The sequence below is a fragment of the Protomyctophum parallelum genome (genome assembly GCF_964188405.1).
Source record: "Protomyctophum parallelum genome assembly, chromosome: 16".
NCBI classification, from domain to species: Eukaryota; Metazoa; Chordata; class Actinopteri; order Myctophiformes; family Myctophidae; genus Protomyctophum; species Protomyctophum parallelum.
Window position 1 is genome coordinate 40,264,231 of NC_139711.1, and position 14,973 is coordinate 40,279,203.

A 14,973-nucleotide genomic window follows, 5' to 3' on the forward strand; every position below is an offset into this window, starting at 1 on the left:
TCTTAACAAGTGCAAAATCAGTAAGTATAGAATACAAAGTGCTAAAAAGTAACTACATTCGGATACCAGATAAACATCAAAGTCCAACGTAGCATCTATCTACAATATGCTGTCTAATCATGACATTGTTGGCATTAGTGGTCAATCAAAACATTGTGATCAAGCAACCAGCAAATGTATCTAATTCTGCATGGTATAACTAGACACATACTTAACCCATTCTGAACGGGCACCCATTTTGGTGTCAGCATCATGTTATGCTTTAGCTATTGAAAAATAGCAGATCTACAAGCTCATATCGCGCCACCGAGTGGCGCGATACGAGCTTGTAGGTCTGCTATTTTCTGAAAAATCGAAGAACGACTGACATTTTTAGAATCTGATCTCAGGTCAGAATGGGTTTAATCAGACCAGTGTGTGTCCGGCGGAAACCTCGTATGAATCTGATCTGAGGTCAGAATGGGTTAACAATGACATAAAGCAGATGGTGCACTGTTCTACTAGAAGCAGCGAAGAACCACCATTTATTGTAGAATTTGGACGTAATTAACTCAGGGCTGCCAACACTCCTAGATTCTCACCACATCTCCTGGCTTGCTCCTGGATTTGGTATCAAAATTCACCAGACCACAGGAACTTACATCTATGTTCAAGTTTCTGGGGGAGGATCCCCAGATCCCCTGCTTGATGGGTCTGGGCAGTGCATGCAATCATACAGAGATGTCCACTTAAATAATGAATTCAAGAAATCAATCGGAAATCAAATCAATTTCTGTAGCCCAACGTTTTGCATTTTAATTGCTGAATTAGCCCATCATTTCCCAATGCTAGTAGTAGTAAAGCAAGCCTGATAAAAGTAGCAAAACCCCCAAATTCACCAGAACACAGGAAATTACAGCTTCTCTTGTTTCTGGGGGAGGACCCCCAGAACCCCTGCTTAAGGGATTCTCACAGTCCAATGTTGGCACCCCTGAATTAACTCTGTTGGAGAGGGAGACAACAGAGGTTATTTAAGGTCTCAGTGATGCATGGTATTATTGGATCTTCCAGAATGTCCGCTCAGCCTTGACAATGTGCTGTTGGACGTCTCTAATGTCTTCATTTGACCCCACCGTCGTAGTTGACCTTCAATTACAAAACATGTTTAAAAGTGTCCACTCAGACAAGACCACATGAAAAGAGGATGGATGAGAAGATCAAGCTAAAGTCAGCATTGTCAGTCTTTTTTGTTGTTGTTGCCTGGAGTCAGGCAAAGATCACGTCGAGGTGGAGGATCAAACCTTCTCTCAGACACAGGTCAGTAGCTCTTGCCCCATCCCTTTGGTGCTCTGTTGAAGCAGGGCCGCTGGGCAAAGTGGTCCTCAGTCATGCCGGGAGGAAGTTGGACCTGCAAGGCCTCGAGATTGACCGCTGGCGGGTTGACTCTCTTACTGGCCATCGGACCCCCGAATGGCATCGCAGATCTGAGACCGAGAGAGGACAAAAGACTTGTTTCAAACTTTAAATGATCTTATTTACTTTAATGTTTTTAAGATATTGTTTTGCGGCTTACGCCTTTTTATTGGTTTTTGAAGGGACAGACAGTAGGCTGACAGGAAACGGGAGAGAGATGGGGGGATGACATGCACTAAAGGCCGTGTCGGGCTCGGGAGTCGAACCCGCGGCACACTGCGACTGGATTACCAGTCGGGTGCCCAGACGGTTACGCCACCGCCTGGGCCCTTATTTTAACTTTGAACGTGATTGTGTTTATTAGGGATGTCCCGATATACTTTTTTCGTTCCCGATCCACAATTAGTTAGTTAAGCGATTCATACTCCTATTTTAGAGCCGAATAAAAGTCGGTTCGGCTCTGTAGAGCCTACAATGTGACGTCATTTGAAGTTCGGGGGGGGGGGGGGGGGGGGGGGGTGGATACCATCCTAAAGTCGGCTCTTCGGTGCTACTGAAAATTTCTGACGAGCCGAAATCGGAAATAATTTCGGTACTACAGCGGTAAAATAGGAGTATGAATCGGCCCTTAGCTGATACCAATACCGAATACCGATACCAGAGAATAATATTTATAAAAAAAAAGAAAAGAAAATTACTTATTTTATCTCATGTTGTTAAAGGTATATTCAGTGATTTCACTTAATTCAAATATCACTTATTTTTTTGTTTTGTTGTGATAATCCTCCCTACTATAGAGTGTGCTGGCCATATAAGGAGTTCCTCCCTGTCCCCAGTTAACCCCTGGGGGTCAAAAAACCTTAGGTTTCGTTTTTGACTCTCTATCCTGATTGGACGAAAGGCTGGGTCCCACAGCCAAAAACAAAAACAAAACGAAACAAACTGCCCCACCATTTTATTTACCTGCCCTTACCCCTGTGTCGGATCTGTGGTTAGACTGGCATATTCGCCGATACCGATATGACCAATACAGTACTAGAGATGTGTTTATGACGTGATAAAGTATCAGATGCTCTCTATGCTCTAAAAAGGGGTCAGCTTTTATACAATACCTGATACCCAGTCATTCATAAAATCTAATGAATCTGGCTCAACTTAAGCTCCTGTTAATGGGATGGACTGACCACTGAAGCTTCAGATGAACTCCCACTGGACACTGGAGAGCATGGTGAGCTTATCTCCTATTTGACATATATGGTTTTGTCTGACCATCAGTGCGTAGGCACAGATTTAATTATGACTTCATAATGTCATAATGTTCTTCCAGAGGGTAAATGGATCCATCCATGAGAGGTATACTCTTACTGACGATCTGGCATCTATAGCATGATTGACAGTGACCTAATTACGTTATGTGTGCTCTTTGCCTTCTTCTACGCCTCACCCCTAACTCTTACAAATCTCATACGCACAAAACATCCCTGGCTCATGTATGTGACGCAATGCCTTGTGTGTCATAGGAAAGAAGATTCCCCTTTGTTGCACAATCTTTCTTGAGAGGGCCGAGAGGCACGTGGAACCCCCCCCCCCCAGTGGATCATCTTTCTAGAGCCAGGGTTTAAAATAGCCTTTCAGACAACCAGAACCCAAGGAGGTGTGAGCCAGCTAAGAGGCAGTGGAAACATGGAGACGGAGCCAAGGAATCACTTTTAAGTGACATGAAGCTAGTGGTCACGTGGTGCCACTGTGTTTTTGAAGTTGCATGATCTCTAAAAAAAGCTGTGCTGAATGAGCTTCAAAGTAAGTGTTGAGGATCGCCCTGCGGGGCCCTGATAGCAGGATATCAGGTGTCTTTAACCGTCAAAGGGACCACTGGCATCAGGATATCAGGTGTCTTTAACCGTCAAATGGACCACTGGCATCAGGATATCAGGTGTCTTTAACCGTCAAATGGACCACTGGCATCAGCGGAGGGATGTTTTTCTACGAGTGCTCGCCTGCAGGGGTCATCAATATGTCTGTACACAGACACATTTTGTCCGTGGCAAAGAATTGGCCTTAATTGTTCCTGTCAAATCTCTGACTTTATTATTTATTTGACCATTATAATGTTCTTATTTTGATCATGAGACCCAATTACTGAATGTCAAGTCTATAAAGTATTAGTACTATAGTGTATGGTACTATATTGGTTCTCAAATATTTTATTTGTAAGGACTCTGAGAGTGTACTACTACGGTTCCATTTGGTTCCCGACCTTTTATTGTCATTCTGGACTGGCTTTTACAGTATGTGTTTCTGGTAATATTATTGTCCACCCATTTTGCCACATGTCCTGTCCGGGGCATTTTTTTTGACAAAAATGTCTACCACAAGCCAGCATGTTGATGACCCCTGGTCACCTGGCCAACACGTGACTAACATGCTAAGCACATGGTCAGAGCTGTCGAGAAAATACATAAAGTGTAAAGTAGAGCCGTGAAGACACGGTTCTAACGTGACTCCTGTCCTACCAAACAACAAGGTGTAAAAAAGAACCATTGGTCAAATAAACGCATCAACGTTTTATTTGGTTCTTGCTTTTTATCTGTAGGCCTATAGTTTTCAGGAGGAAGTCTTTGCGGGGGCTCATACCTGTTGAAACACCTGTAGTTTTCAGCTCATACCTGTTGAAACACCTGTAGTTTTCAGGAGTTACCTGTTGAAACACCTGTAGTTTTCAGGAGGAAGTATTTGTGGGGGCTCAGGCAGTTGGCTGCTGATGACCAGCTCATTTCCCATAGCTTCCTTCCAAGGGGAACAGTACAACTTGGGGATGATTGTCATGTTGAACTTCTCATGAGGAATGTGCTTCAGTGGGCCAGAATACCCTGGCAAAAAAAATGAATGTTGAATGTCACCCACAGTGGTGGAAAAAGTACTCCCATTTTTTAGTTTAATAAGTATCAATACAGCAATGTAGTGTCACAGTATGTGGCTCTGTGTTGCCATACTGTGGCTGTGTGTGGGCGTCGGCTTTCCTCCTAGCTTCCAGCCTTGGCACACCTGTCTGCACTCAATTGATCCACCTGCCAGCCATCAACTCATCAGCCCTGACAGTATTTAAACCCTGGTCTTCACTTCACTCATTGCCAGATCATTGTACAACCTTTCGTGGTAGTAGCTTGTCTCTAAACCAGTGTTTACGTCCTAGTAGTGAAGTTATAGTAGGCCTAGTAGTATTCCAAGTCTTAGTTCCTAGTATTCCTAGTGTTTTGCTCCTGTGTGTTTCCTGCAACTCAAGCTCTTCTCTCCTCCAGAACCCAGCTCTCCTGTTCATCCGCCTGCTTGTTGTCTGTCTGCCGCCTGCCCTGCCTGCTCTTCTCAGCATTCATTTCAGTTTGTTTTATAAAACCTTCCCATTCCCTTATTGTGAATAAATACCTTAACTTGGTTCCTGTGTTTGGCTCTGCTTTTGGGTTTCTACTTTACATGTAGAAATAAAGCAAGTAAAAGTCCAGAATTCAAAATGTACTGTAAAAGTACAAAAATATTGGCATCAAAATGTACCAAGTCATAAAGTTTTCAAATGTATTTTGAAAATAGCAGATCTACAAGCAGATCTGCTATTTTCAAACATTATGCACAATGAGTACTACTTTTCGTACTTTCAGTACATTTTGAATTCCAGAATTTTACTTGTAACGGAGTATTTCTATATCACAGTATTGATACTTTTACTTAAGTAGAAAATGTGTACGTTTTTCACCACTGCCAAAAAAAAACAACGCTCAAGCATTTTACAAACGTTTGCAGGCTACAGGCAGTGTGCATTGCCAAGCATCAGCTTTGCATTGCCAAGCATCAGCTTTGCATTGCCAATAATTAAGCGTCAGCTTTGCCGTGAACAATTCTAGAGGCATACCCTTAATTCCCTCTTTGTACCACAGATTGTTTACCTGGAGCGATGGTTTGAGGACTTCCCTTCTTGGCGACAGACTTCTGCAGGTTCATGACCAGGCTGTGCTTACCAGGGATGGAGAACGCTTGGTTCTCCCTTCCGTCTCCCTGTGGTTCTGGGACCGGGATGTACTGGGGGGACGGATTCGGAATGGCTTCTGGAAATACCTGGGAGAGGGCATAAGGTGAGGGGAGCACATTATTGTATAGGGCATAGCAGTGGGCGTGGCTTTCTGGTTCCACTGAAAATTCGACCATTAATCTTTCCCACAGAGATTTACAAAAAATATTGATATACATTTTTTTCATTAGCTATACAATCAAGACATCCAGGATCCTGGTGAATCACGACCATAAAACCGGTGTAAATCTCTCTGGGGAAAAATGAATGGCCGATTCTCCATGCCCGCTGCTATGAAATTAAACCCATATGCTATATGGGTTTAATAATGGCGTCAGATATATTGTCTGAGTGTTTGCCACTGTGACTGTGTTCAGATGTTGTTCTTTCAACCAAGATGATAATAATACACCCATCATCCTCCACACATTGCAGATGTGCAATAAGTTTAGTAAAACACTTTGTTTAGCTCATCTCGGCTCTCATGCTTTGACAGAAAAATCACACCTGTGCAAACTGAGCAGTGCAACTATACTTTTATTGTTATAGTTACTGTACTGTACTCTGTACTGTACGGTACTTTTTTATTGTTAGTTATACTTTTATTGTTATAGTTATAGTGCTCAGTGTGAAAGGCCCTTTAGGCTGCTCAACAGTGCCACTTTAGGTCACCCAGCGGTATTGCAGCTGTTCAACTTCATACCCCAAACAGACAGACTACATGGGGAGATAGCCTGGGACATAGGGACACACGCGACCAGTCATTGGAGCGGTGTGCATCGCTCAAAAACGGCGGCGTAAAATGTATTTCGTTGGCTGTCAGTCACGGTCCTTTCACAATACAGGACACTTAAAGCTGCTAATATGCAACACATCAGGAGGAGGACAGGTTCACGTGTTTGGGTGTGTATAGGGCCAAATAGAGAGTATGCACATGCATGATTTTCCCATCAGGACACGCCCCCTCATCTAGACTGAGTGTCAAAACATTGAGCAGCATGGAGTGTTGTAGTTTGGAAGCGCTCGTTTGAAATCACTCAACCGTCCTGCATACCACCTGTTTCTAAATGTCACATAATGCAGGAGGCAGCAAAATGTCGTGTTATTGAAAACAAACAAGCACTTCTAAACTCTGACATTTAGTAGCTCATAACGTTTCTATGGTGGATTGTTATGAAACAAAAAAATTGCAGATAGAAAGAGGATAATTCAAGGTTTTCGTACAGCTGCAATGTTGGTGAGTTTAACATTGTTTAATGCAATCAGACAGGATTTTTCTGTTTGGATGAATGGGCTGTCAAGGCCAGAAAGTAGTTTTTTTCCACTCAGTGGGTGTTCCCGCATAAATTCCAGGTACGATGATATCACACGCATACCCTCTATTGGTTGCGATGGTGATGCTGTGATGATGGCTGAAGGTTTGGTTTTTACCTGGTTGTTGACTGTGTTCTCCACGGTGAACTGCTCCACCCTCTTCAGTCGCTGCTGGAACATACGCGAGCCTCGGTTTGACTGGAGATTCAGCTCCTCCATCATGGTGTCCCGTGGAGTACTGACCTTCTTCCCGAGGTCCAGAATACCTGATACAACACAACACATACATTGATGTTCTCTACTGCAGTGGTCAGGGGGTCCCCAGCTAAATGATTGTTTGGAACCAAATGGACGCTTATGGGTCTGTAACTCTGAGTGTACAAGTTAGGGTTTACATGAATATATTCATTTTACTTTGTACTTATTTTTTTACATATTCCATAGCAGAAAAGAAAAGGAGCAGGAAGAAGATAAATCTTATTTATACCTGCCCCTATCACCAGGGTCCATTTGGTTCCACTTGTACACTCTCAGAGTTAAATTAACATTGATTTTACAATATAAATTGGGGGTCCCAGAGATAGAAATGTCATTGAATGGGGGTCTGTAGACTAATGCATGTCAAACCTGGAGGTCCTTGAAATTAAACAGGTTGAGAATCACTGCTACGTAACAATCTTCTCTTATGGGGGTCCCTGGCATACCTTTTCAAATGGGGGTCCGCAGGGCTAATTAGTGTCAATTTGGGGGTCCTTGACACGAAGAAGTTTGGGAACCACTGCTCTCTAGTGAGCATATTGAACGGTGAAACTTAATTTCCTCTGACTTCTTAAGATTACACTGCATGACATTCAGTTTCCTCACGGATTAAAATACTCTAATAGAGTTTGGAAGCGCTCGTTGGAAATCACTCAACCGTCCTGCGTACCACCTGTTTCTAAAAGTCACATAATGCAGGATGTAGCAAAATGTTGTGTTATTGATAGAAAGAGGATAATTCAAGCTTTTCCTACAGCTGCAATGTTGGTGAGTTTAACATTGTTTAATGCAATCAGACAGGACTTTTCTGTTTGGATGAATGGGCTGTCAAGGCCAGAAAGTAGTTTTTTGCTACTCAGTGGGCGGTCTCGCATAAGTTCCAGGTACGATGTCGCGCGCATACCCTCTATGCCAAGCCAGCTACACTGAGTTATATTTGGAAAGGTTTGATTGATTGAATACTTTTATTTGACAGAAATGCAAACAGCAACAGAGTACAGTCAAACACTTGAAAGGATAACAGTAACACCATAGTATGCTTCCTCAGGGAAGCCTGCAGTTCACTGGGAGGGACGAGGATGCTCTTCCTTCAAGTTTATTGATGCACTATCAAAACCAATCACCCTCAGCTTGCCCAGTAAAATGTAATGATTTGCAGTGTTGAATGCCTTTTGCCAGAGTCTAGCTCGCGCTTGATGTAGTCGATCAAATGCAGTAGGCACGTGTCAGTGGAGGGGATGTTCTGAAACCAGATTGGAATACAAACAGAAGTTTCTGCTCGTCGAGTTAGCTGTTGATTTGTTCGTAATTTAATCTCTCTAATAACCTTTGAGATGGAAAGGATGGACACGGGGCTGGTAGTTGCCAGGTCCCACCCATGCTTCCTTTTTTATACAGAGGGATTTCTCTCGCCATCTTGAGATCTTGTGGGACGTGACACTGACTGATGGATATATATTTGTGGGCCACTATTGGAGCAATAGAGACAGCTGCATCTGTGAGGAATCTGGTGGGGACGTTGTCATCGCTGCCCAGTGGCCTTGCCTTGGTTGGTTGAAGGGCCATCAGTTTTCTTTAGTAGCCTACAGGTTACACTAAATTATGTTTCGACAAGACTGCTTGTATGTGGACTAGTGGAAATAAAGAAGTCCTACACTTAGGGCTATATCTTAACCCTTATCCCAAAACTAATTTGCCATTTTTTACTATTTAAAAAAACCCTTTAAAATAGTTCAAATAGCCGATCTACAAGCTCACAAAAAGCTCAAAGAATTGCAAATACACTTAGGGATAAGGGATGAGGATGGCTCAAGATGGAGCCCATATTAAGTCTTCTTGTCCCTCTACTTTCAGTGACGTTCTTGTTTGGCATTCAGAGATTATCAAGCTTCTCTTTTTAAATAACAGCTTTACAAAACAATTGAGAGCAACCGAAACGATATCCCAACTTTAAAGCCATCATGAAATGTGCATAATACATTACACAGTGAGGAGCTTGAAATAGCATTTAGTAGATGACGTCCGAGGGTGTTGGGTGTTCTGTTGTGGTCCAGAGTTACATGCGTAACTGGGAATATAAATAGGACCTTTGGAAGGGGGAGCTATAGCTCGTAAGAACGGATGACGCTCTGTCGTCGGTAGGACACGGTATGGTAAGTGTTCTGGGAATTATGGGGCATGTGCCAGCCTTCGGGGAGCGGTGATGAGGATCACATTTAGCTACGTTTATCGAACTTGGTTTGAAGGTTTCATAGCTCAGCTGGCAACAACCAAACGACTCCAACTGTTTCTGAGGAAATGTTTGAACTCATTTAGTTTCAGTAATGTAATGTAATGTGTCCCTATAGGGGACCCATTTGTGGGCCGCAGACACATTTGTATGGGTGCCTTTATTTTTTTTGTTTCCTACATTTAGTTTTTAATTATTATTATTTCAAAACATTTCCAAAAAAGTTAATGAAAAAAAAAAAAAAAAAGAATGTTTCCAGTAAGAAGAAATAAAAGACAAATCTAAGAAAGTCCATAAATTAAAAAACAAATGTTTAAGAACAAGCAACGTGTTTGTGAGGCTGTGAGCTTGTAGATCTGCTACTTTCACTAGTTTGGGTCCCGAGCAAACGTCTACATTTCATTTTTTGGGTCTCGAGCTACAAAGTTTGGGAACCGCTGCTACAGGCATCCTTTGATTAGTTCCATCTGACACCCATGCCCTGACAGTTCTGAATGTCACTGTAATGAATGTCAAATTATAAGGATAATTGGGTATCACATCATTGATGAATTGTGTGTTTAATGTCCATGTTTTTCCGCCTGTGTCTCATCTGTTTCAATAGGGTTACTATTGTCACCAAACCAGATGAATAAAGTGTAAGAAGAAGTAGGTCGGGAGTGGCTTATTGTCGGTATCAGCCGGTAACACGCAGGCGTCTGTCCCCGTTAGACTGCACTAGACCCCTGGGAGATGGAGTCTGTCCCTGTTACAATGCACTAGACCCCTGGGAGATGGAGTCTGTCCCCGTTACACTGCGCTAGACACCTGGGAGATGGAGTCTGTCCCTGTTACAATGCACTAGACCCCTGGGAGATGGAGTCTGTCCCTGTTACACTGCGCTAGACCCCTGGGAGATGGAGTTTGTCCCTGTTACAATGTGCTAGACCCCTGGGAGATGGAGTCTGTGCCCGTTACAATGCGCTAGACCCCTGGGAGATGGAGTCTGTCCCTGTTACAATGCACTAGACCCCTGGGAGATGGAGTCTGTCCCTGTTACAATGTGCTAGACCCCTGGGAGATGGAGTTTGTCCCTGTTACAATGTGCTAGACCCCTGGGAGATGGAGTCTGTCCCCGTTACAATGCACTAGACCCCTGGGAGATGGAGTTTGTCCCTGTTACAATGTGCTAGACCCCTGGGAGATGGAGTCTGTCCCTGTTACAATGTGCTAGACCCCTGGGAGATGGAGTTTGTCCCTGTTACAATGTGCTAGACCCCTGGAAGATGGAGTCTGTCCCTGTTACAATGCACTAGACCCCTGGGAGATGGAGTCTGTCCCTGTTACAATGTGCTAGACCCCTGGGAGATGGAGGTTTGTCCCTGTTACAATGTGCTAGACCCCTGGGAGATGGAGTTTGTCCCTGTTACAATGTGCTAGACCCCTGGGAGATGGAGTCTGACCCTGTTACAATGTGCTAGACCCCTGGGAGATGGAGTCTGTCCCTGTTACAATGTGCTAGACCCCTGGGAGATGGAGTTTGTCCCTGTTACAATGTGCTAGACCCCTGGGAGATGGAGTCTGTCCCCGTTACAATGCGCTAGACCCCTGGGAGATGGAGTCTGTCCCCGTTACAATGCGCTAGACCCCTGGGAGATGGAGTCTGTCCCTGTTACAATGCGCTAGTCCCGTGGGAGATGGATGCTGACGTGGAGCACCACACCTACCATCAGCTCCCAGTACTTCCCGCACGACTTGCCTCACCCAAGCCATGCTACTCATACGCTGAGTTGTCAGTGCCTGGGTCCAACCCACGGGATCGAACCCACGAACCTGTGGTCCAAAGGCGAGAGCTCTACTGACTGAGCTACCCGGACACGATAATAAAGTGTAAAACAATAAATATATATATACCTCCTCTGACCTCCTTGCACAGAGCCCTGGCCTGCAGCATCCTCTGCTTGGCCAGGTCCTCCTGCCCGGAATACACCATCGTCATCATCGCCTTCCTCTGAAAAGAAGCAGACCATGCACGCGGACGAGGAACACACATTTATTAATATATTAGTATTCATGTCGCCTCACAGCTAGAAGGTCCTGGGTTCGATTCCTGCTATGGGGACACTGTGGGCGCTGTGTTCTCTCCTCTGCGTCATCAGTGCCCATACCCTAGGTGGGGGTTGGCGAAAGGACCTTGCTGTGTGGAGTTTGCATGTTCTCCCAGTATGTCGCCCAGGGGCTGATAGATACCCTCACAAAAAATATGTAGTAATCTAATGCAGTCTCTAAAGACTGATGGAGGGCAAAGGAACTGGTTGGAATAACATGTTCCTTCCAGTCTCTACGCTCTACGTCCAACTGGGGAAACTGCCCCGTCAGGTGAGAAGAAGTGGCTTGGACGTTTCATGCATTGAAGGTCCGTTGGACCGTTTCTCTCCCCAGGTTGCCAGAGGCAGTGTAGCGCCCAAGATTACATTAGACAATTGACAATGGGTGAAAAAAAGGGGTTACAAAAATCGTGGGATTTATTTTTTGAAAATGCATTTTCTGTTCAAATAAAAAGCTGGAGAGACATGGAGACTATAGCAATGAGTACTATCACTATGGAGCTTTTTAACACTTATTTTAACTAAAATAAAATCACTTACACTACCTTTAAGGGAGAGTATGAATAACTGACAGCAATTAGCGTGTCGTTAAAGCGAGGAAAAACAAGTTCAGAATCATATTTAGCTTCAATGTATTTATGATCGCACAACACTCTCCAGTGTCTGTTTAGATTTTCTTTTGGCAGACCCACCCACGTTTGTTTACATTTTGATTTAGGGGCATGCAGAGTACGTGTCATTTCATATTTCACACCTCAACCACAATGTAGCAAGCAGACAGTCAACTCATCAACTCATCTTTCTAGGATTTCTTATACTACGGTAGCTATATATGTATGAACCCATCCAACTTCCAACACAACACAACTTTGTTAACATACTATAGCTATGTCACAGACAGCATCAGCAGATAATCTACACCCGTAGATAAGTCAAGCAACCTTCAATTCAATTGCATCTTTATTAAAGTGTCAAATCACAACAAGTTGTCTCAAGACACTTAAGACACGTAGAGCAGAGAACCGACAGAGATCCCAACCTGTCCCAGCTAGAGCAAGCAATTTTGCGACAGTGGGAACGAAAAACTCCCCCTTTTTAGCTGGAAGAAACGTCAAGCAGAACCCGACTCTGAACAGAACCTGAGCAGAACCCGACTTACCTGCTGCTGATTGTGTGTATTACGGACAGGAAGCAGAGCTGGACTGGACTGCAGGATGCTGCCCCGGGCCACGCAGTAACAGAACTCAGAAATAGGATGGGCGAGTTTAACCATCCAGCAACGCCATGCAGGATGCCTGGGCTTCAAGATCACTGGGTTATTTTCAGTGGTGGGAAAGTACATTTACTCAAGTGCTGTACTTAAGTACACATTTGAGGTTAATTTGTACAGTACTTTACACTTTACAATTTCCAATACTTTTACTTCGTCTCCAGAACATTTCAGAGGCAAATATTGTACTTTTACTCGCAATTATTGCAACAAAGCTTTTGCAATTATTTAAAACTTTAGTTACGAGTTATTTTGTCTAAATATACATTTTGGCCATTGGAAAATAGCCGATCTACAGGCTCACAATACTTTAAGTACATTTTGATGCCAATACTTTAGTACTTTTACTCAAGTAGGCTAAATGTTTTATTCCCGACTTTTACTTGCAACAGCTGAGTATTTCTATATTGTAGTATCGATACTTTTACTTAAGTGAAAAGATTGAGTACTTTATCCACCATTGGTTATTTTAGCAGCAGTAAGAGAAGGATGGATGTAATGACGTGGGGGGTTGGATGAAGTGGAGGGGGGGGGGGGGGGGGGGGAAGGGACTTATATAAAGATTTACATCCCTGACCCCCAGTGTGGGTGATCATAAAAATGTGATACACATTGCGCGTGTGTGTGTGTGTGTGTGTGTGTGTGTGTGTGTGTGTGTGTGTGTGTGTGTGTGTGTGTGTGTGTGTGTGTGTGTGTGTGTGTGCATGTGCGCAATGTGACACTGAGCCCTCAGATGCTGTCGCTGAAGTGAAGCTCTGCCCACAAACTGACAGGCACGCACGCACACTCTGACACACACGCACACACACACACACACACACACACACACACACACACACACACACACACACAAACAAACACACTCCAATCCAATCCAATCCAATCCCAACAACCTCAGAACACCAATTTTAATACCATGTTGACATGTCCATGCACGCCCAATCAACTGGTTTCATGTCCAACATTTGTCCACAAATATGCATGTAAACACACACACACGCGCGCACACACACACGCACGCACGCGCACACACACACACACACACACACACACACACACAGTCACACACACACACACACACACACACACACACACACACACACACACACACACACACACACACAGTCATGTCAGTCAGTCAGTCACACACACACACACACACACACACACACACACGCACATGCACATTTCTCACTAACAAACAGTGACATTGGAGCAGAAGTCAAAGTGAAGTCAGAGGTTCTGCGTCCAGTTGAAGGTCAAAGTCCAGGCTAGGTGTTCCATTTGTACCTTTGTACCTCTTCCAGGCTGTTCTGTGCTGCTGTATTGTCAGTAGTACCAAAAACACAAGCTCTTCACTTTGAAAGGAAACATGTGCTCCACTGAGACAAAAGGTATCCTTCCTCCAAGTAGTACTGCTTGTCAAAAATGTGAATTGCAGACTTGAAAAGAAAAGAATCCAAGGCACTCCGTCTTTGGTGAAATATTAAATAATTTATTTGGAGATGGGCAAGGCAAATAAATAACAGGACCAACGCGTTTCGACCAGAAGGTCTTCGTCAGGGTCTATCTGTCAGCTTGGCTGATTAGTCACCCTTAAATACAGCCAGGTGGTGGGTGTGACTCAATCATAGCATTACATCAATATTATTTCATTGTCATATGAATTATTTAAGTTACATTATTGTGTTGTATATATATATATCATGTTGATTATACATCAAAGATGTTCAATAAATCAAAAGATAATAACAAAGCACCCAAAGTGACCAGCACCAAGTGAAAAGAAAAAGACAATAAATGGGAAAAACAGAGGGAAAAATAAAATGTAAAGTAAATATTTACATTTAGATAGTAACCCACATCTCAAAGTATAAATATATAAATGCAGGATCATCAGAGGAAAGGCAGGAAATCAACTTCATCATTAAGGCCAGGAAACGTTGTGGCTTTTAGAGTAACTATCCAATATGTTTCTCTTTGGAGCAGTTTGTTAAGTTTGTCACCACCTCTGATGTCGCTTTGAATAGCTTCTATTGCTGTAGCTTTCAGAGAGGAGGGGCTCCCATGCCCTTTTTCCTGATAGTGAACAGCCATCGGGTAGTTTGGGTTGTTTGTGCGAATAGCCGTTTTATGTTCTCCCAGCCTGTCTTTGAATCTGCGTTTGGTTCTGCCTATATAGAAACGACCACAGGGACATTCGAGGCGATAAACAATGTAGGTTGTGTTACAGTTTGCAAAATGATTCATTTTGTATATATGGTTAGTGTACACATCCATGAATGTATTTGTTTTGGGAATATTGTCACAGTGGGTACAGTGACCACATGGAAAATTGCCGACAGGTTTATGAAGCCAACTA

At 43.5% G+C, this 14,973-nt stretch overlaps 1 protein-coding gene across 2 annotated transcripts; it reads right to left on the bottom strand.

Moving 5' to 3' along the window:
* Positions 1-765: 765 nt before the first annotated feature.
* On the bottom strand, positions 766-12,636 carry LOC310873589 (myozenin-2-like). Of its 2 annotated transcripts, none has more exons than XM_083786092.1 (6): positions 12,501-12,636; positions 11,148-11,244; positions 6,884-7,032; positions 5,331-5,499; positions 4,091-4,262; positions 766-1,463 (listed from the first exon to the last, which is right to left on the bottom strand). In XM_083786092.1, the coding sequence occupies exons 1-6, from the start codon at positions 12,612-12,614 to the stop codon at positions 1,298-1,300; spliced, it is 867 nt and encodes a 288-aa protein (XP_083642218.1). In that variant the 5' UTR covers positions 12,615-12,636; the 3' UTR covers positions 766-1,297. The 2 variants fall into 2 exon arrangements, with proteins under 2 accessions (XP_083642218.1, XP_083642219.1); XM_083786093.1 differs by having other exon boundaries at positions 1,336-1,463; positions 4,059-4,262.
* Between the last annotated feature and the right edge of the window lie 2,337 nt (positions 12,637-14,973).

Excerpts from the sequence above, each read along its gene's own strand:
- LOC310873589 (XM_083786092.1), bottom strand. The coding sequence starts at position 12,614 with ATGGTTAAACTCGCCCATCCTATTTCTGAGTTCTGTTACTGCGTGGCC. Across the intron at positions 5,500-6,883 it reads AGAACACAGTCAACAACCAG|GTATTTCCAGAAGCCATTCC; the intron begins GTAAAAACCAAA and ends GCCCTCTCCCAG. Across the intron at positions 4,263-5,330 it reads TCCTCAAACCATCGCTCCAG|GGTATTCTGGCCCACTGAAG; the intron begins GTAAACAATCTG and ends TTTTTTTGCCAG.